This window comes from Schistocerca americana, chromosome 3 (assembly GCF_021461395.2).
Source record: "Schistocerca americana isolate TAMUIC-IGC-003095 chromosome 3, iqSchAmer2.1, whole genome shotgun sequence".
In the NCBI taxonomy this organism is placed as follows: Eukaryota; Metazoa; Arthropoda; class Insecta; order Orthoptera; family Acrididae; genus Schistocerca; species Schistocerca americana.
This window is the reverse complement of record NC_060121.1, coordinates 150,575,549-150,603,196: the sequence shown is the minus strand read 5'-3', so window position 1 is coordinate 150,603,196 and position 27,648 is coordinate 150,575,549. Positions and strand designations below refer to the sequence as shown.

The 27,648-nt window shown below is 38.7% G+C and overlaps 1 protein-coding gene across 1 annotated transcript in view; it reads right to left on the bottom strand.

Moving 5' to 3' along the window:
* The window catches only part of LOC124605103 (hemocytin), a 569,639-nt gene that overhangs the window by 263,907 nt on the left and 278,084 nt on the right, over positions 1 to 27,648 (bottom strand). The window contains exons 36-39 of the mRNA XM_047136554.1: positions 21,037 to 21,253; positions 17,560 to 17,699; positions 7,540 to 7,650; positions 1,724 to 1,843 (exon numbers count right to left, since the gene is read on the bottom strand). Of these exons, the coding sequence (XP_046992510.1) occupies positions 1,724 to 1,843; positions 7,540 to 7,650; positions 17,560 to 17,699; positions 21,037 to 21,253 (588 nt within the window). The remainder of the gene's footprint in view (positions 1 to 1,723; positions 1,844 to 7,539; positions 7,651 to 17,559; positions 17,700 to 21,036; positions 21,254 to 27,648) is intronic.

The window sequence follows — 27,648 nt, the reverse complement described above, 5'->3', positions numbered from 1 at the left end:
TTAAATGCTGCAGTAACCTTGTATATACAACCCTCTCGATAACTTTAGCAAACACCGATGGCATAGAAATAGGTCTATAATTATCAACATTATCCCTGTATCCCTTTTTATAAAGTGGCTTCACTACCGAGTACTTTAATCGGTCAGGAAACCGACCACTCCTAAAGGAAAAGTTACAGATATGGCTAAGTACTGGGCTAACATACATGGAACAATACTTCAGTATTCTGCTAGATACCCCGTCATATCCATGAGAGTTCTTGGTCTTTAGTGATTTAATTATTAACTCAATCTCCCTCTTGTCAGTATCATGGAGGAGCATTTCAGGTAACAGTCTCGGAACACTTTTTTCTAAGAGCGCTATGTGATTCCCTGTTGGGACTAGGTTTCTATTTAGTTCACCTGCTATATTCAGAAAGTGATTATTAAATACTGTACATATATGCGACTTATCAGTAACACGGACATTCCCACTATGCACTGATTCTATATTCTCGACCTGTCTCTGCAGACCAGCCACTTCCTTTACGACTGACCATATGGTTTTAATTTTATCCTGAGACTTAGCTATTCTATCTGCATACCACATACTTTTTGCCTTCCTAATAACTTTTTTAAGCACCTTACAATACTGTTTGTAATGGACTACTGCATTTAGATTGTGACCGTTTCTAACGTTTTGATATAATTGCCACTTTGTTCTACGAGATATTCTTATACCTTTAGTCAGCCACCCAGGCTGCCTGTTTGTGCTAGTACCCTATTTTGAACGTTCTAACGGAAAGCAACTTTCAAAGAGCACGAGAAAAGTCTTGAGGAAAGCATTACATGAGTGAGATAAATAACTTTTTGTTATCCACAATGTGCAGTTTTCACCTAGGAGGCCATCTATGAATTAGCAAACAGCAGATTATGCATGTAACAGCTCATTTACTATACTAAACAATGGAAAATCCAGGCTGGAATAATGACAATATTATGAAAAGGCTAGATTGCTATTCACCATACAATGCAGATGTTCAGTTGCAGATAGGCACAACAAAAAGACTGTCATGGCACACCAGTCATGTGTATGAGTCGCATTTGCATGTGTGTGTGTGTGTGTGTGTGTGTGTGTGTGTGTGTGTGTGTGTGTGTGTGTGTGTGTTTGCCCAATTCAGAAGAAGGCCTTTTGACCAAAAGGTTACTTGTTTGACAGTCTTTTATGTTGTGCCTGCCACTCAACATCTCCACTATATGGTGAGTAGCAATCCATCCTCATCCTTTATATAGGTTACATGCTAGGATTGATGAGCAAATTGAAAAATTTGATATCACTCACACAAATCTACAGTAATCTAGTGATCCCCAGGCAACAAAAGTTTTTTTACAGGTGGTGCACAGTTCACAACTTAGCAGACATAGCCCCTGTAAATTTTTGCACAATGTTTAACGGAGTAAGATCAAATGAGAGTTTTGACTACTAACATCCATGCATCAGATATGGACATTATGTTCAACTACCTCCTTGGTGGTACTTCAAAAGACTGTGCTATTTACTGGCAATGGGTTTTAACTCTCCTTAAACAAGGATCATACTTACAGAGTAGGGTTTCTTAATACAGCAGTGTCTACAATGTTAAACAGTGTATCAAATACTGACTACAATATTTTGGAGTTATTTGTCAAAAAATGATGCTTGTCTAACTCATTATTCAGAATTAATTAAAATAAACAGACTCACCTGGTTCACATCGTCGATTCTCTGTACATGATCCAAGTAGTTCTGACACCTTTGAAAATCCATGACACATATTATCACAGGAAACAGCACATTCCACCAACACCTCTCCTGGTCCACATACTGCAAACAAGATTAGACAAACGTAACACAGTTTAAGAATGTAGACAGGAACTTAAGATTGTTATCATTCATTTCCCATCATCAAAATAATAGCTAATAACATAATGACCCTATTCCATTTGTATTCCATTTTACTACATTTAAAAAACAATAGCACAAAAAATTACAAACATAAGACATTTGTTTATTCAGTGGTACTAGGTGTTAAATAGATCCTAACTTCATGAAAAACCTCAGGAAAGTGGAACAAGTTAAGACTTTCATTAACATAGAGAGAAACCAAGTCTGTAGATGAAACTGACAACAATAATTAATGGCAGGCTGATTTCTTATGTGGAAATAATAACAAAAATTATTTACTAGTTCTGTTCCAACTATGAGATGTTTGCTACTTTGAAAATGTGGCTGCATTTTGTATGTAACACTGGTTAACAGAGGACCAAAATAGAATATTTTGTTTTGCATGGTTATGTGACTGAAGACACTATATATGCAGAAAATAGAAGTAACTCCAACATTGGTTGTGGCCTTTGTTGGATTTTCAAATGCAAAGCAAGAATGTATTGTTCTGATCTGGCTGCAAAATTCAGCTGTGAAGGAAACAATGAACAGTATCTTACAATCACTAGTGCAAAAGTGGATATATAAATATATCTTTCAAATAAATTTCAACTCTGGATGAGACAAATTGAAAACAGAAGCAGATGTCTTCCTCTGTGGTGATTTAAATATAGAGAAGACAATTAAAGAACATTTTTTGTAATCTTTTAATATCATTGAGTGCAAAAAAATACTGCTTTGTACACAGTAATTCTTGTTTATACAACATTCTTGTGAATGTTTCAAGAAATTTTTATGAGATCAGTTTTGCATCAGGTGGACGCCTGAGAAGCCATGATCCACCATTTCTCTCAGTCTGAATTAAAACAACAGTCTCATTTCCAGTTACCTGCCAATAATGAATGAAGCATTAACACAGACAAGAGGTTAGAAATGGATTATATTAATTTCTTTGGACAAATATGTTGAGAATTCTGATAATTTTTTACAAGCGGTTATACCTTTGTGTGAGTGCTTTTCGGCATTATGGAAAATTGCTCTAAAAGTAAAATCAGAAAATTAGAAACTAAAAATGTATTCCTCTGTTGTGGTGCACTTTAGGGAAGAGAAGATCACATTGTACAGAATTTAAAAATGTTCTTATATGTGAGGGGCAGAGTCAAATAATGAGATATGCCTATTTGAAATACTACACAGACAGACTTCATCTAGCTCCTAATAAATGCAAGGTCACACTGGATGACATAAAGCAAGGATATACTCACCCACAGTGCCTGACTCACAGATAAATAAATTAAGGGCAAAATAACCCAATAGATAGAACTGCAACAAATTTTCTTTGTGCTGAGTTGCCTGGGAAGCATGGTTTCCCAAGGGATGTCATCAAGCCTATATATGTTGTAACAACTGTTACTGTCCTCAGACTCTAAATGTATGAATTGTTATTGGCAATCTAAATACATAATAATAATAATAATCAGTAGCTACTGTGCCTTTCAGCAGGTCCAGGCATGGTGCTTCTCCATCCCTAATGTCTTGTACATTTCACCTCAGTTCCAGATAGTTATCGCTTTCCTCCTGTACAATAACTGATATCTTCTTCTTCCTCTTCTTTTCTTTCACTTTGCCATCCCTTCAGTTCCTGCTAGAGTAAGCACTGTCCATGACCAAGCCAATTTTTCTTTCTTTATGTAACAGTATTGATGTGATTTCCACTCTCCCCACCTATGTTCAGTGCCTCCAGCAAACTTTTCTTGTCTTTTCTTAGTATCCAGGCCTCTGACTTGTATGAAGCTAAGCTCCATACATAGCATTTGGCCAATCTTTCCCTCAGAGTTTTATTCAGTGATCTGCACGGCAGTTTCCTTTCTTTTTGAACAATTGCTTGGCTATCACTATTCCTGATCATAGATCTGTGTTACATTTTAGGTCCATTGTCATAATATTTCCCAAGTATTTGAAATTTGCAACCATCTGTAGTTGTTTCTCACTTATTGTGATTTCCCCCTCCTCTTCTTTTCCTCTAAGTGTCATGTTTTTGGTATTTTTCTTATTAATTTTCATTCCAAATTCTTCAAATTTGCTGTTTAGGTCTTCCACCATTTCATTATGCACCTTCTCGGATTCCGCCAACACCACTATGTTGTCATAAATATTACAACTGCCTTCTACGTACACTTTTCTTGTTATACACTCCTGGAAATGGAAAAAAGAACACATTGACACCGGTGTGTCAGACCCACCATACTTGCTCCGGACACTGCGAGAGGGCTGTACAAGCAATGATCACACGCACGGCACAGCGGACACACCAGGAACCGTGATGTTGGCCGTCGAATGGCGCTAGCTGTCAGTGTCAGCCAGTTTGCCGTGGCATACGGAGCTCCATCGCAGTCTTTAACACTGGTAGCATGCCGCGACAGCGTGGACGTGAACCGTATGTGCAGTTGACGGACTTTGAGCAAGGGCGTATAGTGGGCATGCGGGAGGCCGGGTGGACGTACTGCCGAATTGCTCAACACGTGGGGCGTGAGGTCTCCAAAGTACATCGATGTTGTCGCCAGTGGTCGGCGGAAGGTGCACGTGCCCGTCGACCTGGGACCGGACCGCAGCGACGCACGGATGCACGCCAAGACCGTAGGATCCTACGCAGTGCCGTAGGGGACCGCACCGCCACTTCCCAGCAAATTAGGGACACTGTTGCTCCTGGGGTATCGGCGAGGACCATTCGCAACCGTCTCCATGAAGCTGGGTGAGCGCCACAATCAGGACTGCATACGACCGAGGCACACAGGGCCAACACCCGGCATCATGGTGTGGGGAGCGATCTCCTACACTGGCCGTACACCACTGGTGATCGTCGAGGGGACACTGAATAGTGCACGGTACATCCAAACCGTCATCAAACCCATCGTTCTACCATTCCTAGACCAGCAAGGGAACTTGCTGTTCCAAGAGGACAATCCACGTCCGCATGTATCCCGTGCCACCCAACGTGCTCTAGAAGGTGTAAGTCAACTACCCTGGCCAGCAAGATCTCCGGATCTGTCCCCCATTGAGCATGTTTGGGACTGGATGAAGCGTCGTCTCACGTGGTCTGCACGTCCAGCACGAACGCTGGTCCAACTGAGGCACCAGGTGGAAATGGCATGGCAAGCCGTTCCACAGGACTACATCCAGCATCTCTACGATCGTCTCCATGGGAGAATAGCAGCCTGCATTGCTGCGAAAGGTGGATATACACTGTACTAGTGTCGACATTGTGCATGCTCTGTTGCCTGTGTCTATGTGCCTGTGGTTCTTTCAGTGTGATCATGTGATGTATCTGACCCCAGGAATGTGTCAATAAAATTTCCCCTTCCTGGGACAATGAATACACGGTGTTCTTATTTCAATTTCCAGGAGTGTATCTCTGTACTCTACTAAGATCTATTCCAGATCAACAATGGATAGCGCAGGTGAAAGGAAAGCTAGAAAACATTTTGAAATAAATGTGCACAACAAGAGATCATGTGGCAGGCCCAGAAAGTGCTGCACAGATACAGTGAAATCAGACGTGGTGGAGAGAGAAGATTCTATTTGAAAGATGTACAGGAACTGGAGATCTGTGAAGTCAAGAGGAAATGGTGAGCACTTGTACACCACATCTGAGAAACTGGAGCTGGGAATGATAATGACTACAACTTTAGTTATTTCCTCAAGGTTTATAACATCAATCAACTTATTCTTTTTAGGATAGGCATGAGTCTATCCCACTTCACCTTATCAGAAGCTTTTTTCCAAATCAATAAAAACAGCAGGAAATTTTCTATTCTTTTCAATGTACTTCTCACCTAGTACCTGTAGTAGGCCTGTAGCATTTCTCATGCCTACCCCTATTCTGAAGCCACACAAGAGTAGGATTGTAGCAAGTGGAGCTATTTAATGTTACTGCTTTTGAACTTCAAATCTCTTGCAGTACTCTTTCCAGACCTCTTTTCCAATTCATACAAGTTTAAATGAGCATTTATGCTCATAAAATGGAACACTGATAATCATCTGGGTGCTCCATGAAACTTACTTCATCCAACATTCTATTCAAAAATCCACAATTCATGTTGAATTATTCCTTCTCAAGATCTTCATCCACAACAAAAATTATCATACTGTATACCTAGTACTTTCCAAATACACAGCAGGGCAACAAATCTCATCATAGACAATATCTTTCACTGACAGTCAATTTGGTCATCAAATGAACTTCATACCAATAAGCCTGACAATCCTATTACGCTCAACTCAAATGACTCACTACCCACATACAATTTTGCAAGCCAGAAAGATCGACCAGAGCCCCTGTTAAGTTTCTCCTAAGGATTTCAATTTTTCTTCCATTGGCCACAAGAATCTGAATTCATGGCCCTTCAAATGCCTTTGATTCTTCAGTTTCTGATAATATTGATTCTGTGCATCCCGAAAGTCTTGAAAATGTTTATCTGTTTCATATTTAATTAGAAATGATAATTATTCAACACTTTCAGATTTAAATGTAAGATTTTAGTTTTGAAGAATCTTTCTTTCTGATTTCTTCAAGGTTTGGTAACTGCCAATTTAATATAAACTCTAATCTAGTTTTTTCCACTTCATTTCGTTTGTTATCTGCGCAGCATGAAAAATAACACTGTGAACCAAAAATATGGAGGTTATTGATATTAGTTTTCCTATCAGCAAAATGCTCATACGCTGTACTACTATCAGCTGCATTTATTACATGGTGGATTTACAGAATGGAATCACAGAATCATCAAAAGCTACTGTAACATGTATTTACCAATATACAGCCAGTTTTGATCAAGCAGATCACAGTTACCATTACATCAGATTAAAGAAAGGCATGTGGTGTCAAGAACATAATCATTGTCAGCTGCAGCATCTGTCACTTATACATGCATCAAGTTTCTCATACATTTTCATGTATCACCATGTGCACAAATTGACATCGCATGATATAATTTGGTGAGATAGTATGCTGAACAATGTAACGCACTGTCAATATCTGCAATTAGTGACAAATAGAAAAATGTTCATTTGTGGATTGTTATCAATATATACACAATAATTGGGTAAACTTCGTTTCATTTAGGGATCGTTGCCCTCATGTATTTATTTATTTATTTTTGGGGTGGGAGGAGGGGGGCTGAAAATCTGTTTTCAATAGTATTTTATTTGCATTTTCTAGTGTAGAAGTATCTCATCAACATTAAATCAAACTGACATTATTTGTGTGCGCAAATCAAAGACTACTGTACAACAGGGACCAACCAAATGGAGCAGTGCAGCTGTTACGGCACTACCTTATATTCGGGAGGATAAGATTCACACTGTCTGGCCATCCTGATTTGAGTTTTCCAAAGTTCTCCTAGATCACTTCATGCAAATGTTGAGTTGTTTCTTTCATCAAGGCCATGGAAAACCATCAGTCCTATCCATATAGAACATACTTAAGTATTCTGTGTATATCTATATTTTGAGCTACTGATTTTTATTGTATTACCATGACTTTTACTGTACCATTGTGAGGCGATCCTTGGATAAAATAAACAAATAAATGATGCCAAGTAGTTTACAGTACATTGAGCAATTGAAGTATGACTTACAGTTTGGTGTAGTAGACTTCGTAGGTTCCGCTGAAGAAGGTGTATCTTGAGGGACGGTTGTCGTTTCCGGTAATAATACCGATGTCCTTTGGGGTAGAACTGTAGGTATTCCTGCACAATAAATTAGTTGCTAGTGAGAAACAAAAAGAGAGTAGCAGCAAGAGATAAATTTCTACCACCATAAATTAGATCAATAATAGCAACAACTCTGTCTTTTGAATCATGGACCTGGAAAGCACTGAGCCACATGAATGTGCTTTGTAGTTACTGAAACAATGCATAGACTGTTTGTAAAGAATGCTGCAGTTCCTATACATCCACATACCCATCTACAAACTCAAGGCTTCAGAAATGCAATAGCATCTCTGTCTTGAGTATTAAAGTATCCCCTGCAGTATGGCTCTGATATTGACAGGGCACTAAACTGCAACCACACTAACTATTTATTATCTCTTCATTGTCAGTGAAGTTTGGCTGCATCTGCTGCTTGCAGTTCAATAAATAAACAACTGTACCTAATTTCCTGAAATAAATATGTGCTATGATGGTGATGGGATAAGCTACTACAAATCACTGTAGCCAAGACAAACTATTCATAACAAAAGAACAGTTTATTCAAACAAGTTTTGTAAACAGTGTTCACTGTCCATACTGTGAGCCTGAACTGGCTACTAACTTGGCATTATCAATGAAGTTCTGCATCATGTGTGCTTATAACAAAAAAACAAAAACAGTTAAAATCAGTTTACAGGTCTGTAATTGCAGAATAAATACAAGTCCCTACTGTTTGTTGCACCACAAAAGAAATTTAAGTTACAACTGTGGCTAACACACATAATTACTTGTCATAACTGATCCATAAGCCACATACAAATACAAGACCCAACTGTTTGTCAAGCCACAACTAAATACAAGTCTTGACTGTGGCCAACTTATCAACAAGCGAATAATGCAAACACTTGACCATATCCACAAATGGAAATTTTCTTGGAACTGCACTAAAAAATTGACAAATGCTGAGATCTAACTGAATAAAATCAGAGTGCAAACTGTGTTTCGGGCACATAAGCAAATGAGTTTAAGATCAAACAGAAATGGGTACCCAATACACTGCACCAGTCTGGCATCCACTTTGCCCTCACGCCAGCCTCATGCTGGCTCTCATATACTCTCCTGCTGGACTTTCCATAACATCTGTCACTAGGCTTGGAATTTGCACAAGTACAAAATTTCAATTTCAGTATCCTTCACAGTAGCTGAACTTTAATGACATAGGAAGAGGCATACTTTCACAGTGGTGAATTTGACATGTCGTAGTAAGTTGTGTGCGGATAGCTCACCCACAGTTAATAAAAACACAAACTGCACAATTTTACTGCACTATTAATATTGTCTATAATTTATTATTGTTGTTGTTGTGGTCTTCAGTCCTGAGACTGGTTTGATGCAGCTCTCCATGCTACTCTATCCTGTGCAAGCTTCTTCATCTCCCAGTACCTACTGCAATCTACATCCTTCTGAATCTGCTTAGTGTATTCATCTCTTGGTCTCCCTCTACGATTTTTACCCTCCACGCTGCCCTCCAATACTAAATTGGTGATCCCTTGATGCCTCAGAACATGTCCTACCAACCGATCCCGTCTTCTGGTCAAGTTGTGCCACAAACTTCTCTTCTCCACAATCCTGTTCAATACTTCCTCATTAGTTATGTGATCTACCCATCTAATCTTCAGCATTCTTCTGTAGCACCACATTTCGAATGCTTCTATTCTCTTCTTGTCCAAACTATTTATCGTCCATGTTTCACTTCCATACATGGCTACACTCCATACAAATGCTTTCAGAAATGATTTCCTGACACTTAAATCTATACTCGATGTTAACAAATTTCTCTTCTTCAGAAAAGCTTTCCTTTCCATTGCCAGTCTACATTGTATATCGTCTCTACTTCGACCATCATCAGTTATTTTGCTCCCCAAATAGCAAAACTCCTTTACTACTTTAAGTGTCTCATTTCCTAATCTAATTCCCTCAGCATCACCCGACTTAATTAGACTACATTCCATTATCCTTGTTTTGCTTTTGTTGATGTTCATCTTATATCCTCCTTTCAAGACAGTGTCCATTCCATTCAACTGCTCTTCCAAGTCCTTTGCTGTCTCTGACAGAATTACAATGTCATCGGCGAACCTCAAAGTTTTTATTTCTTCTCCATGGATTTTAATACCCACTCCGAATTTTTCTTTTGTTTCCTTTACTGCTTGCTCAATATACAGATTGAACAACATTGGGGAGAGGCTACAACCCTGTCTCACTCCCTTCCCAACCACTGCTTCCCTTTCATATCCCTCAACTCTTATAACTGCCATCTGGTTTCTGTACAAATTGTAAATAGCCTTTCGCTCCCTGTATTTTACCCCTGCCACCTTCAGAATTTGAAAGAGAGTATTCCAGTCAACATTGTCAAAAGCTTTCTCTAAGTCTACAAATGCTAGAAATGTAGGTTTGCCTTTCCTTAATCTTTCTTCTAAGATAAGTTGTAAGGTCAGTATTGCCTCACGTGTTCCAGTGTTTCTATGGAATCCAAACTGATCTTCCCCGAGGTTGGCTGCTACTAGTTTTTCCATTCGTCTGTAAAGAATTCGTGTTAGTATTTTGCAGCTGTGACTTATTAAACTGATAGTTCGGTAATTTTCACATCTGTCAACACCTGCTTTCTTTGGGATTGGAATTATTATATTCTTCTTGAAGTCTGAGGGTATTTCGCCTGTTTCATACATCTTGCTGACCAGATGGTAGAGTTTTGTCAGGACTGGCTCTCCCAAGGCCGTCAGTAGTTCCAATGGAATGTTGTCTACTCCGGGGGCCTTCTTTTGACTTAGGTCATTCAGTGCTCTGTCAAACTCTTCATGCAGTATTGTATCTCCAATTTCATCTTCATCTACATCCTCTTCCATTTCCATAATATTGTCCTCAAGCACATCGCCCTTCTATAGACCCTCTATATACTCCTTCCACCTTTCTGCTTTCCCTTCTTTGCTTAGAACAGGGTTTCCATCTGAGCTCTTGATATTCATACAAGTCGTTCTCTTATCTCCAAAGGTCTCTTTAATTTTCCTGTAGGCAGTATCTATCTTACCCCTAGTGAGATAAGCCTCTACATCCTTACATTTGTCCTCTAGCCATCCCTGCTTAGCCATTTTGCACTTCCTGTCGATCTCATTTTTGAGACGTTTGTATTCCTTTTTGCCTGCTTCATTTACTGCATTTTTATATTTTCTCCTTTCATCAATTAAATTCAATACTTCTTCTGTTACCCAAGGATTTCTACCAGCCCTCGTCTTTTTACCGACTTGATCCTCTGCTGCCTTCACTACTTCATCCCTCAAAGCTACCCATTCTTCTTCTACCGTATTTCTTTCCCCCATTCCTGTCAATTGCTCCCTTATGCTCTTCCTGAAACTCTGTACAACCTCTGGTTCTTTCAGTTTATCCAGGTCCCATCTCCTTAAATTCCCACCTTTTTGCAGTTTCTTCAGTTTTAATCTACAGGTCATAACCAATAGATTGTGGTCAGAGTCCACATCTGCCCCTGGAAATGTCTTACAATTTAAAACCTGGTTCCTAAATCTCTGTCTTACCATTATATAGTCTATCTGATACCTTTTAGTATCTCCAGGGTTCTTCCATGTATACAACCTTCTTTCATGATTCTTAAACCAAGTGTTAGCTATGATTATTTTGTGCTCTGTGCAAAATTCTACCAGGCGGCTTCCTCTTTCATTTCTTAGCCCCAATCCATATCCACCGACTATGTTTCCTTCTCTCCCTTTTCCTACACTCGAATCCCAGTCACCCATGACTATTAAATTTTCGTCTCCCTTCACTATCTGAATAATTTCTTTTATTTCATCATACATTTCTTCAATTTCTTCGTCATCTGCAGAGCTAGTTGGCATATAAACTTGTACTACTGTAGTAGGTGTGGGCTTCGTATCTATCTTGGACACAATAATGTGTTCACTATGCTGTTTGTAGTAGCTTACCTGCATTCCTATTTTCCTATTCATTATTAAACCTACTCCTGCATTACCCCATTTGATTTTGTGTTTATAACCCTGTAGTCACCTGACCAGAAGTCTTGTTCCTCCTGCCACCGAACTTCACTAATTCCCACTATATCTAACTTCAACCTATCCTTTTCCCTTTTTAAATTTTCTAACCTACCTACCCGATTAAGGGATCTGACATTCCACGCTCCGAACCGTAGAACGCCAGTTTTCTTTCTCCTGATAACGACATCCTCCTGAGTATTCCCCGCCCGGAGATCCGAATGGGAGACTATTTTACCTCCGGAATATTTTACCCAAGAGGACGCCATCATCATTTAATCATACAGTAAAGCTGCATGCCCTCGGGAAAAATTACGGCTGTAGTTTCCCCTTGCTTTCAGCCGTTCGCAGTACCAGCACAGCAAGGCCATTTTGGTTATTGTTACAAGGCCACATCAGTCAATCATCCAGACTGTTGCCCTTGCAACTACTGAAAAGGCTGCTGCCCCTCTTCAGGAACCACACGTTTGTCTGGCCTCGCAACAGATACCCCTCTGTTGTGGTTGCACCTACGGTACGGCTATCTGTATCGCTGAGGCACGCAAGCCTCCCCACCAACGGCAAGGTCCATGGTTCATGGGGGGGAATTTATTATTAGCAGTGGTATATTGTAGTGATCAAGAATTTCCACATAAATTCTAGAACCACTCACCTTTCTACCATCTCGAACACACGATATTTTAAAAATAAGTGTGAGAGAACGTACATGCTGCACAACACGTTTGTGTGTGTCACAACAAGCACAATTTAGACACAATGGTCGAACAGCATTGACAAGTGTTTGCCACTCACGCCACGGAAGCCGTATTGGAAGAACAAGAAGTAATTATGTAGTATTCTTTGCTGTTTTAGGGACTCTGATGATTTTTAAAGAAAAATGAACAATTGGTTATAGACTTTTAAGTACTTCACATATTGTACTGGCTAGAGGCAAGACGGGTTCATAAATTATGTGGTTGTTAAACCAACTTTACTGCAGATGTATTTTATCGAGTCTAACACAAGACGAATCAGTTGTCTTGCATACTTTCGAATATTGATGTGAGAAATGGTAAATATGTTATTTGTGGAAGTTGAAGGAGAGAGAGTCTTATAAATTCCTGTTAACCAGCAGTATTCTTCGGAGAAGAAGTTTTTGGAGATTGACGTAGCCGGAAATCAAGAGAAGAAGATCGGCTGCACATACCAAGTAAGTCAACTTATGGGAGAGTTGTGTGAATTTTGCAATCCAACTTCACACCGCTTCTTATCATCCAAATCGTTAGAATAACCTTCTTATGGGAAATTGTCTCCTCTTCCAGTTGGTGCACTCACTTTTCTCATAACTTTAAAAGAATTTGAATTACAGCCAGGCTGTTATTAATATACATACATACCAATTCAGAAAAATCAGTTTCATTTTTTTCCCTCTTGCGTTACTTTTTAGGGAAAGGAGGGAAGATGACAGCTTAGAACCAGTTTTCAATAATATTGTATTTGAATTTTTTAGTGCTGATGTGTATCCACTGCATTTGATTATAAAACTTCTTTCAACAGTAAAGATAACTCTATCATTACGAATGAAACCCACACAACACTGGTGCAATATTCTACAACATTTATTATTTGTTAGACAAACTGGTTTTCAGCTGTTACATCATCATCAGGTGCAGGAATAAGTATGTGATGCAGTGAAACTTTGTTGAACTAAAGATTTTAAACAAGTGCAAGTACAGAGTATGTCAAATTCCAGAGACAAAAATGTTAATGTTGGAATTAGGTATAAAACAAGAGGGATTATTCCAGTGCAAATTTGATGTATGATTATTTACCTAATATAAAATAAGTGACACATTAACCAATGAACCATAGACAAATTACAACAGTTGTACACAGAAGAAAATAACTGAATATACTTTGATGACATATTCCAAGGGTGTGGCTGAACAAAATAATCTTCTCAGTAATAGTTTTTAAATTAATAACCTGATAAGATATAATAGTGATATTAAGCAGGTGAGTGAAGCAACTGTGATTATACAAAGTAATTTTTTAAACACAACATGATCCGGATGTGATTATGAGTAGTATCCATAGCTAAAAGTGGCAAGTAAGGGAACTGTGTCTGGTCATCCACAACCAAGCTTAGGTTGATGGACATGTGTTTATTAATTTCCATTATTTCAAAGTAGTTCATCTTGTTTCCTTTATGGATGTGATATAAGATCCCAGTATTTGTGTGTGTTTCATTCATAATGTATAAAATTGTATACCAAGAACCAATGGAACAGTCAATCAATTCAATAACTATATCAGATTTTTCAGTTTAATATAGCAGCATATTTATTTATAAAAAGAGTGGTAGTACATTTATTTCAATAATTACCTGCTCTGAGAGCACTCCTCAAGTTCCTTGATGGGACACACTACATTTGTTTAAAGCAAAATCAGGAAACACATCACTGCATCTGTAGCTAACTGATAATGATATGTACACAGATGGACTTAGTTTCCTGAGTTAGTATTCTTATTTTTATAACTATACACTCTCTCAGACACAAATAACCACACAACAACCAAAACACAGCCACAACAGTTGTGGTAATGTAGACATTTAATGAGATGTGTCAGAACTTCCTTAGCTATCCAGGTACAAATCATCATGACCTGCCCTCACAGCTCTACTTTTGTCAATAACTCTCTCCCACTTTTGTTTGAACATTGCCTATGAAGGGCGAAGTACTGGGTCCAAGCCCTGGTCCATCAAACATTTTTAACTTGCCAGTAAATTTCGAAACAGCACACACTATGCTGCAGTGTGAAAGATTCATTCAACATTCAAGATTTTATGAGAGATGGCTCAGGCTGAGAGAAGTGTACAAACTTTGTTTAAGGCAGTAGTGGTGTGGCAAAGGACAAGAAATAATATAACCCTTATGCAAACCATATTCTAACCATAATTAAATTTCCTTCAAAGGCCAAAAGTGGAACACAATTTGTTGAATTGTCATGAGTTTACATGTCACTATCATATGATAACTCACTATGCGTCACCTGCAGGAATCTTTTCCATCTGTTCCTTTATGCAACTACTGGAAACACTACTGCAATTTTAGAGAATGAGATACAAAGTTTAGAAAATTTGGAAGCGTATATAGAAATCTAGCTCCAATGTTTAGCTAAGGAATGAGTTACAGAAGCAACACATATTCTTATGCTTTTTTCCCCCAAGATCTTGGATGCATAACATCTGTTACAGGGATGGTGGACACCAAAGGCATAAAAGTCATCAAGAAAGCTATCAGGAGTTTTGGTTAAGCTGACAGACAATCACTAACAACCTATTCAATAGACAAATTGATAATAATTAGTTTGAATCTGACAATACACAAAACAGCTGTGGTTAGTGCTCAAAGGCATCATAAACCATAGTATAGATAAATATGTCCTGGGTAAAATATTAAAAGACAGCAGAGATTCACCTTGACTTAATATGTAGTACCATTTGGAAAATGTTGCGAAATAGAGGCTACTACACTTACATTACAAAAGATGATGTAGGAAAACAGAGAAGAAACATAATGGTAACTTATGAATTTATAAGAAAGGCTATGTGTGAATGCAACAATAGTTACCACTGACAGATCCTTGAGAAAATTCTATCAGAAAATCCTAAAAAAAATTCACAGCCCAAGTAAAGTCAGTGAATGGATCTAACTAAAACTTTCATTCAATCTTTGAAGGACCAGCTTTATGTTGAAAATTAAGACAGCAGACAGTAAGGCAGACTACTGTTTTTGAAAATGGACTCACATTTGAAGTTACTACATTTGAATTTACAACTATGTTTAACCATGACATAGATTAATAAGAGTTATCGAAATAAGTACACATGATACTGAAAAATGATTCAAACTACTAATACTAATTAAGAAAAAAAACAGATTCCTGTTACATTTTATATTGAATATGTTGTGAGTTGAATTAGTTTCTTTCCTTATTCATTTTGATCAATAATTAATCTTTCCATGTGAACAGAATAAGAATGCACATCACTCTGATGCACAAAAAGAATAAAAGAATGTATGCATAAAATTCAGAGCAATATTAGCAATGTTCACCTGTTGTAGGATGCTATAACATATCTTAAGCCCTATATAATGGAAACCCCAGGTTGGAATATCGACAATATAAAGAAAAACAGGCACGATAGAAACACTGTTACACATTTAGCTTTTGGCCAAAGCCTTCTTCACAAAAGGAAACACACAGAGATTCATTTACACAAGCAAGTGCATCTCATGCAAACATGACTGCCATCTCTAGCAGCTCAGACTGGAATACTTGTATTTCCTTTTCTGAAGTAGTTTTTGCCTGAAAGTGTAATAGTCTTTTGCTTATGCCTCTCTCCAACTCAACATATCATCTTTATGATGAATAGCAATCTCCTTTTCCTTATATTGTTACAACCTAAACAGCTATTCTGGAAGACACAAAATGACAAAAAACTAGAGTTCGTGTCAGGAAGTTCAGTGATGAAGATGTAGATCACTATTGCTCTCTCTTTAGAGAAGAGCAAACTGGACTGATGTTTATAGTTCAAATAATACAGATGACAACAATATTATGAAAAAGATAAGATTGCTACTCAACATACATAGATGTTGAATAACAGGCATGCACAATAAAAAGATTGCTACACATCTGAATTTTCAGATAGAAGGCCTTCTTCTAGGTAAAATGCACACACACACACACACACACACACACACACACACACACACACACACACACACACACACACACACACACATGCAAGCACAGTTCTGACACACATGACCACCATCTCTGACCACTGAGGCCTGATTGCGAGCAACAGCGCCTGATGGGAGAAGCAATCCATGGGTGTTTGGGGTAAGGAGGAGGCTGGAGAAGGGAGAGGGAGGGACAGTTGGGCAGGGGTAGGGGAGGGTAAAGTGCTGCTTTTGGAAGCTTGCAGGGACATTGAGGAGACAGGGAGGGCAGCTAGGTGCAGTCAGGAGGTTTTGGGGGGGGGGGGGGGGGGGAGGTGGAAAAGGAGAGAACCAGATGAAGGGGAAAAAAGGCTGGTGAGTCCATGAAGGCTGAGGCCGGAGGGTTATGGGAACATAGGATATATTGCTTGGACGGTTCCCACCTGTGTTGATAGAAGAATCCATACAGTGCAGGCTGTGAAGTAGTCACTGAAGTGAAGCATGTTGCGTTGGGAAGTACGTGCAGCAACTGGGTGGCCCAGCTGTCTCTTGACCACAGTTTGTCAGTGGCTGTTAATGTGGACAGACATGCCCAGAAACAAAGCAGTACAGAAGTTGCAGCTTTGTTTGTAGACCGTATGACTACTTTCACAAGTAGCCCTGCATCTGATGAGATAGCTGATGCTTGTGACTGGAATGAAGTATGTAGTGGTGGGGGAATGTGTGGGACAGAGCTTGCATCTAAGTCTACTGCAGGGACATGAGCCATGAGGCAAGTGGTTGGAAGCAGGAGTGGAATAGGGATGGCTCATATCCCGGTAACAAACAGATCAGAAGCAGACAAGTCTGGCAAATGAGGCAGGCACATGCATTTGATTTTTGTACTTTCTTATGTCCTTCTGTTGTGGCTTCATGAATATGAGATTTGTGGCACTTAGCTCCAACTTGCTGGTAAAAACAATACTGCTCTGTGTAATCCTTTAATTATGGGTAGAACGTCTCAAAAATTTGGAGATAAGCTTTTGTATTGCCTCAGTAATCAGAGGAAGTGGGGGGGGGGGGGGGGGGGGGGGGAGAGCATAGGGTCCTATTCTATGCCCCCCCCCCCCCACATAACACATGCATCACAGTATGGAATAGATATTTGATAAATAAATATGCACTTAACAAGACACTCTCACGAAAGAACTACTTACCACAGTCACAAAAGAAACGCACAGCATAGTCTTCACAGAGCCTCCCATCAGCTTGTAGACGGTTGTCACACTGGAGTCCAATCTTTGGTTCACATGTTGCTGTTGTAGATGACTCAGATACATCGACCAATCTGTCCCCACTACAGATACAACGATCACAATGAGTTAGAAACACAAAAAAGTTTTTAAAAGATGTAGCACATTTAAAATAGCATACTTATCAGAAAAACACAGAACGGTTTGCTGTAGTTTTCATTAGTCTGAAATCATCATTTCATTTGTTACCACTTGGTTAGTACGTAACTGTTTAGCACAGTACTACCAATATAAATAACATAAACAAATTATAGAAAATATCTAATGTCATGTGCAGAATAAAATAACACAAATTAAATTAAATAGAGAAAACAGGCATTGATTAGTCAATGAAAGAACTAGGAGTCTTACAGAAGATTCTTTCAACACTGAAAACACAAACTGTTGTGTTTACATAAAATCTTGTGGTTATGTGCTTCCAGTTTGTCATTGTTACTGAAGAGAAGACAAAGTCAAAAGGTTTAAAATAGTATGGGCATCCTGCAGTTCTGTAAGAGGTTTATGGGGTCTTTCAAGTGTGATCAGTTTCCAGAAAGATTTAAGTACTCTTTAGTCAAACCATTTTATAAAAAGGGAGGAAAAAACAATGCAAATAACTATACACCAATCTCAATTCTGAGAATGTTGTATAGAACAAGAAGCAACATTTTAAATTATACAAATGTATCAGGCTTGCAATTTACCTTTGAAAGGAGTATTAACAGAAAATGCAAATTATTCCTTTGTGTGTATGGCATGTTTGATGGCAGCACGTATCTTCTTCAGTACAATAAAAGCATTCGATTGCCCAAAGTTTGCTATATTTTTGCTTAATTTGGAGAATTACTAATTAACGGAAATGCTCTCCAAAGCAACCTTTTCACACATAGCAAATAAGAACCAGAATGATGATCTTCAGTGGGAACAAACGGGATGCCAGTTTGAATCTGACTGGTGTACTCTAGCAAGTAGGTAAAGGAAGTGGGGGACTGGGGGGGAGTGAAGGAAGGGGGCAGGGATAGAACACATATTGTTCAGTAACTGGAATGTAAAAAAGCATACACATTTACTGACATACAAATCTCACAAAGTGAATTCTTGTTATTACTGGAAAAATCTTTATTGGAAGTACCACCATCAACATCTTGTGCAGAAACCAAGGGCTGTTATCTTCATTATAAGAATAATCACCACCTTCATTGACTATGAAATGAGAAAACTTGTTTACTTTGTCTATTTTCAATCTTATTATATCCCATGGCCTCACATTTTGCTGCAACTCTACACATTAACAAAAAATGATCTTTTGTCCAGAGGATAAACTTAGTGGTGAAAAATTTGCACACTTATATACATACTTCTTTGTGGTATTTATAGTTAATAATATGAATTCATCCCTTCTTTATGCATTAAGGTAAAGAAGCGTATCAGCTGGTAACTCTGTGACCACTGTGCTGTTTTTGACATAAAGAAAAGGTGTATATACTTCACTTACAAATTCAGAAAATGAGAGCAATGAAAGCAGAATAGAAAGTAAGTGCGTTTAAATGAGTAATATATTATAATATACAACTTGCAAAGTGCAGTAGATAAACAAAATTGTTATTTTGTACAGTGCAGCTGCAACTTCCACAGTGCAGTCAATGTTTCTCAGGAAGGCTAATTGAAGATGTAGATATGTATTACGCCCAAAACACATATTGATATAAATAAAAATATATAAAAAACTGGGCAATTGTCATATTTCTTAAAATAGTATTATCCACAGTCACAGAGCTCAGCAAACAGTAAAATGGATAAGTTAAGTTTAAGACTATTAAATGATAGGTTGATATCACATAACAGTTCTTTTAGTAAATAATTCCATTAGATACTTGGTCAAACTTACGATTTCTTATTCTGTTATGTTTTATATGTCAACATATTGACAGTAACTATTTTCATTTCACGTTTCTCCAATGTGTTTTGTATTTTAAAAAAAAATTACGGGATATAAATAAATGAAGCATGAAAGTATGGCACAAAATACTATGGCATTCTGATCAAGACATTGTTAATTTTTGGAATGTGTGTGTGTGTGTGTGTGTGTTTACAAGGTGAACATTAATAGAACTGACAAACTGCAGGAACAGATTCCTGACATGAAACAGAAGATAAAAGGTCCTATGAACATGTATCCAGATATGCACTATTTCCTTGGTATGTGTTGTTGATTAATAAAGGTCCCTCCAACCAGATTCCATGTATTCCTTGTGTATTACAGGCCATGTGATTGAAGTAGCACACTGTAAGCAGCAAAATGGTCAGGTATCCACGTTGGGAACAAGTCAAGATGATGTTTGAGTACAGCCAAGGAGATGGAAATGGTCAAGAGGCAGCATGGCCATACCAAAACAAGTACCCTCACAGATGTCAACCAAATCACACAACATTTGAAGCCATTTTTGGGCATTTGAGTGATCATGGCTCTGAATTGAAGAAAGGCAGCAGACTGCACATACACCAGATTTGGAGGACCGGGATATTTTATTATGTGTATATTGCATGACAACACATGCATTTCATTCCACAGAGGCCACTTTGAACATCTGTTGTAGTATGGATGTGATGCAGCTCTGTACTGTGTTCCAGGATGATTTGTTGTCATTGCAGAGTTGTGAAAACAACTTATAAGATGTACATCAACAACAGCAAAACTGGGGTAATAGAACATATTTGAATTAAATCAAGCTGGGGAATTAGATTAGGAAATGAGATTCTAAAAGTAGTAGATGACCTTTGTTAGCTGAACAGCAAAACAAGTGACAATGACAGAAGTAGGGAGGACGTAAAGTAGACTGGCAATAACAATCAAAGTATTTCCGAAACAGATAAATCTTTAAATTAAATGTAAATTTAAATTTTAGGAACTCTTCAGTGGGAGTATTTGTCTGGAGCATAGCCTTCTACAGAAGTGAAACATGTATGATAAACTGTTCAGATGAGAAGAGAAAAGAAGCTTTTGAAAAGTTGTGCCAGAAGAGAATACTGAAGATTAAATGGGTAGTTTCAGTAACTTATGAGGAGGCATTCAACAGAATTGTGAAAAAAAGAAATTTATTGCACAGCATGACTAAAAGATTGATTGAGAGAACATATCCAGAGAATTCAAAGAATGGTAAATTTGGCGTGGAGGGAACAGTAGGGGTAAAAATTGAAGAGGGAGAACAAGGCTTGACTATAACAATCAGATTCAGATTGATGCAAGCTGGAGGGTTGCAACAAATCAATCTTCAGACTGATTATAAGTTCATATGTTTTAAGTTCAGTAATTTTAATAAACTTCCATAACAATACACTAGATATACTAGTAAATCTTGCATATATTAATACATTACAAGATAATCTATTAATTTCAAATACCTGCGATATTTGCACTGTATGTCTGTCAGATGGCGGATATCACACATAAGTGAACCAGAGGTCTGAAGATCTGAGACCAGTTCAAAGTCTCCATCCTCAGTGTGTGTCTTATTGTACCACTGTGTCCATCCTTGGTCACACACTATTCGTACTGTGGTTGCCTCTGTAGTCTGGTGCACAGCAACCGTTGTAGTCACCATTGTTGGCATTGTTGGAACTGCAAAACGAAGTACGTAAAAAAGAAAACAATTAAGCAAGGTCTCACATTCTTTACATGCAGATTAGTCATTATGTCTTGAATATCCGTAATTCAAAACTGTGTGATAAACGTGACAGAAAATGCAGTTATCACATGGAGCACTAGTACAGGAGGTAAGTAAGGAACTGGTAAAGTCATACTCAAAGAAACATCCTATCAATAATTTAAAGCAGTTTAGATAAACCAGCATGGACAGTGCAAGTTTGATGTAGTTGCCTTCCTAAGCGAATGTCAAAAAGTGTGACAATTGCACGATACTGCAAAGACAAACTTGAATATTTTTCATAGTAAATTTTTAAATAATAACATTAAATGAGGATACGTGACTGTTGGAGAAAGTTCAGTATTATTTTGCTGAATATGGACATTTTATGCTGTATATATTCTTTGGTGTAAATATTTTTTATGATAGGAGGTTACTCATATCAGTTCAAGTGTGTAAAAGTAACCAAATAATTTTTGGGAACATGATGGAAAAAAGAAGGTTAAACTGAAGATGTTTCATTACATTTCGTCAAGTCAGTCTATGCATTATAACAAAGACTGCTGGGTGTGACTGAACATACAGTATTCTAAAACTCTTGGATTGTAAAAAGCAGGCAACAGAAAAATTCCTGGACATGGCGGAAAACTATGGCTATTGAGGATTATCTAGTGCACAGAGTCAGTTGTTTCCAAACAACCATAGGTAATGAGTTAGTATAAAAACTACAGTCAACACAACTAGATTATAATTTGTGGTATTCAAAGCAGTCTTTGACAGCTATTTATTAGTTTACCACTGCTTCCCCAACAAAATTTTACAGTTTAAAGAACGAATGACTTCAAGGGGAAAATCTCTAAGAAAGATCTGTGGTACTGAAGGATGCAATTCTGATGGTTCTGAAAAACTACCATTATTTATCATTGGGCAGAGTTTTCAAAATGTAAGAACATTATCAGCTGAATGTACAGTGAACAAATTATTGTTGATGGAGGTCACTATGTTAGCTGACTGGACTGTCAACTTGAATTAAGAGTTACATGTACTGTATACCGTACAGTGCGAATCTAAAATGGTAATTAGAGATTGTAAGAAGCACTGTGTATTTGCTCAGAAGATATTTTTAACAGCCAAGATTGCATTTAATACTATGTATTGCTGATGACATGTTTCAAAAGTAAAACTGTTATCTTCTGATGGAACAGGACATACAAAACTTTTTTGATTATAATCTTAATTGTTGAAACTGGTCATTAGAAATAAATAGTACTGAATGCAAATTTGACTATGAAAAGTTTACCAAAAGAGTAAATTTCACCAAGAAATCAAATTACTGTACTGTGATAAAATTTGATGAGACCGAAAACAGTTTTTTCTGCATGAATTATTTAGCACAAAACCCTTTTAACATGAAAAAATATTTTGGTTCCCCCCTCCCCCCCCTCACTTTCATGTTAAATGTTTTTAATTGTAATATCACATCACACCTAGCAGAAAAATATGGTGTACCGGTACTCAATTCAGAAAATTTTCATACAGACCTTTTGTGAGTAACATATTAAAATCAGATATGCTGCTATGTAAGCATGGTATCTGTGACAAAAATGCAGACACCACTCATCAGTGGCTCAGTGGAGTACTCAGCTGAAAGCTTGAGAATTCTCAGCCACTTGACAAAGCTGGAAGCTCGAGAGAATTTTTCCGGTACATATTGTCATGAAACTGTGCATTCTTAGATATTAAAATCAGTTTTTAGACAAATAATAAAATAAAGGATACAGTAATTCAAAGCATCCAAAACATCAGCAACCTCAGACATACAAGCACCACCGCAATTCATGTCTGAAGATATACTCAGGTGAAACATACAAGAATTTCAGTATATAATTATGCAAACAAATGGATGTTCTTTGTAACTGACATACCAAAAAATCTACAAATAATGCATCTGACCAACAAAAATTGAAAGCTGAAATTGTTAACAGAAAAAGTAATGTATTCACATAAGTGCACATTTTCTAATGACATGTGACATTCTGAATACTCAGACTGAGTTATCCAATAAGATTTCCCATCAGTATTTCATAACTTACTAATACCATTCACTCCATTAACTAGAAATTTTTTCCTATTCTCTTTTTAAAATATGAAACTATAATAACAGTACAAAACTTCTGCCACTAAATGTATGATATGCCACATTAATATCCCCCCCCCCCCCCCCCCCCCCCCCAACCCCGCCAGTCACAGTCGAACGATATTTGGTTTGACTGTGCCGTGACACTGTGTTCTGTGCTTTCATGTAGAACATATGCGCTTTCCTAATTGTATACCATTCGGATAAATAAAGAATATTTCCACAACGTATTGTGTCTTGCATATTCTGCACCATACCTGCACCATATGGATCTACACTGGTGACATGCAATGACCATGAATTACAGCAAATACAAACCAAACTGGATACCACACATCAAAAAAGTGGCCATTGTGTAAGCACCGCGCATCACAATTCATGAATTACAAAAAAGCACGCAGTGTTGCAATGTACAGTGCTCCACAACTGACTCTCCAAAGAAGTGTATTCATAAAAGTGACAATGAAACTTGCCAGTGAAGTGCATCAGCAACTGTCGATAATGCCAAACAATTTTGTCCTCTGAACAACATATTGTGTGACTTCACAACCACCCCTGTTTCGCAAGTGGCCCATTCTGTACCATTACCACTTGACTGATCATACTCACCATCGCTTGCTGTGAGCGATGTCTCTTCTACACTGTGCAAATCAATTTTCAACCCAGTGCTGACTGGCCCCGCACGCAGATGCACAATCTGCCTGCACTATCAACTGCACCACATATGGAAATGACACATTTGCTTATGTTACCATTGCCAGTACTTCCATAGCAACTGGCACAACAACCTACAGAGGTCACCTCCAACTGATTTAGATTTCATCCCAAGCTACTGCCATTTCATTCTGGTCAGCCCCCTGTATGGTTCTCACTGCTCATGATGTCACCAGTGATGCAACAGAATTTGTCACTCTTCTCAGCCACTTGGGTGAACATGCAGATGTGATAAGTAACATCATCCTTGTACCACCGGCAGATAACAAATGTTCTACAGCTAACGCAGCACATTTGCAACACCTCACCAGGACTCTGAAGAGAACAGTTGCAACAAGTAATTTACAATGAACAGTTAACAAAGAGAACCCCATCACAACTACTGTGTCAACTAACAATCTTAATCGACTTTCAATTGATGCCCGACCATACACTGTGGACATTGTGGATAGCTAATCTGCCATCTCAAATACAGCCTGCCATGATCACTAATGCATGGGAGCCACTAGACTATAGAATTAAATTAGCAAATAAAATTCTTGTCATTAATCAGCACCAGCTATGTGATAACAATACCACTGTGTACAGACAGCAACACCAGGCTTAGTGTAGACTGCTCTCAGTGGCAGCTGAAGCAGCCCGACCGCACCTGACCACTACTCAGGCAACTGTGTTAACAAAAGAAACTACTGGCACTTGAGATCCCCAGTCCACCACCCTAAGCCTCGGCTGGTATCATACACAGTTCAGTGCCACTGCATGCAAATTCACCATGGACAGCAATACTATTTGGTTGATTATGGCTCCGACATGGCTGTGGCACCTCCAATCTCGACCGTCACAGCCTAAGAGAAAAGAGCCACACAGCTCTGAGCAGTGAACAATTCAGCAATCACCATCTATGGCTCCGAACCTCACCCATTAGACCTGGGACTCGGATGACAGTAACTTGGAATTTTTGAATCACAGATGTTGGTGAACCAGTATCGGTGTCAAATTGTCTCCACAATTCCCAGCTCTTACTGGATATGTTCAATGGCACACTGATTCAACACAACAGTGGTCATTCAGTCACCAGTGGCATCAGCTATGGGCTCCCAGAAACACAACACATCTCTCAACTGACAAGCAACAGTGCAACCTGATGGATGATGATCATCACCATCATCTACTCGGCTGCATCAACACACTGATAAAAGCTCAACATAACCAGTTTCTTTGCTTCAGAACCCACCTGGAGTCTCTATGCCTCTGTCAAGAGAATGAAATAATAAGATGGGAAATACAAAAAATGCATGAAGAGCTCACCACGCCATGACGACATGTACAAAACCTCTGACTGACATCCAGTCAAGGACAACCTTCCCATGCAAGTGAAATACATTTTCGACATGACTAAAACAGTAAGTGTGGCCACCTACACAGCTTTCACATACCAACAGCGTTAGTAACTTTGAGTCTTGCTCAAGTGCTTCCCACTCTTAATCCGCACTCCCAGCCATCCATGGACTCTTCACAAGTGTTATTCATCCAGTGGGCCATCACACCATCACAGACAGAATGATACACAGGTCCCCACCACACCTGGTCCCTCGTCCCCTCCACAGTCCAACATAGACCACACCGGCTCCCACTAGACAAACATCACATGGCCAAGGTGGCAGTAATTGAACTTTTAAAAGCAGGGGCACTCATTAAACTAGCACCAAAGAACAAAGAAGGAAGGTGCCTTGTGTTTATGTGGCGCCTACAGAACTCTTAATGCACTTTCCATAATTGACAGCTATGCAATACCAAACATAGAGGACTTTACTCACTACCTTGGGGGTGCTTCTGTCTTCAGCATCCTGGATTGCAAACAAGCTTATCACCAAATACTGATGAATGCAGAATATTTTTAAAAGACAGCAACAGTTAATCACTTTTGGCCTGTTTGAGTACCTTTTTATCCCATGTGCCTCAAGAAAAGGAGCCCAAACATGGCAACAGTTTTTGGACAGGTCCTACTTAAGATTCTCTTCTGCTATGCTTATCTTGACAAGATTTCACATTTTTTCTCAGGAGGATAACACATGAGATTCCAAGCCAAGACAAGTTTTCAATGTACTTACTGCAAATGGCATCATTATTAATGACAAGAAAGGCCAACTTGGCAACTTGAGGTTATCTTTCTCAGTCATGTTGCCAATGCTGCACTCATCTGCCCTACAGATAATGAATGGAACTTGTCCACCAATTACCACCTCCACAAGACTACTAGGAATTACACTGATTTCTGGGGATGATCAATTTCTACTAGTGCCACCTTCCACATGAAGTCGCCATTCAGGCTCCAATATAAGAAGCCCTAAAAGGAAAAAACACTAACAGTAAACTGAAGCTGAATCGGACCAAATTCAAAGACTGTCTCACGCAGGCAACAACCCTGGCCCACCATCATGCACAGTTAACAGTTACAAAGCATGTGAGCAGTTTTGTGACTGGCATGGTTCTCCAACAATAAGTAGTAGGCTTACAACAACCATTCAGATTTTTTCATGAAAACTGACTCTTTGCCAAAGCAAATGGTTGACTTATGACTTTGAACTCCTCATGGTCTATGAGGCAATTTGTCAGTTCAAGGAAGACATGGAAGGCAAACCACTTGTCATCTATATAGATCACTGGCCACTAGCAGACAAATCTGTAACTCATCAAAAGACTTGTGCCCCAGACACTTCCACCACTTGGATTATGTCACACAATTCACAACTGACATATGCCACCTAAAGGGCAGAAGCAACATCATCATCGATTATCTTTCACAGGTCAATGCCATCTCTGCACAGATTGATTACAATGCATTTGCAGAATCACAACAGAGGTATAAACACCTCCTTACCTTCTCAGTGACATGACTGCGAATCTAAAGACTGAAAAATTTTGTATGGCTGATCATCAAGAAAGGTTGCAAGGAGTGGACACCCAAATGCATACCATGCTGGAAGAGCAAAGTGAGACACCACACACAACCATCACTCTGACAGTGATGCATGCACTTTAATTTGGTGAGGTTATCAATACATAATCTCCATCACTGACCACATAATGCCACACCTCTATGAGACATGTCAGTATAATCAACAGCTAGTGACTTCAACAACACCCTGATGCATGTACCTAGTGTCCATAACCACTGATCAAGACCAACAACTTGAATCCACACTGTTCAGTGAACAATGTAACCTCTGTGGCACCCACTATTATTGAACTACCACTGCATCCATAAAGCAATGACTTTATACAACTATGCCATCACATATTGAAAGCTGCTCTTACATGCCATGGTATACACTAGACACAAGCTGTAGAATGGGTGCTGTTAGGCATACACACTGCCTGCAAGAAGGAACACTGTGCCTCCCACACAGAAGTCCTGTATGGTGAAACACTTGCCCTTCCTTCTGACTTTGTGCTTCTGGTGCCACAGATAAAAACCAACAAACTCCCTGCCCATGTTACCAGGGTAAAAGAACATAT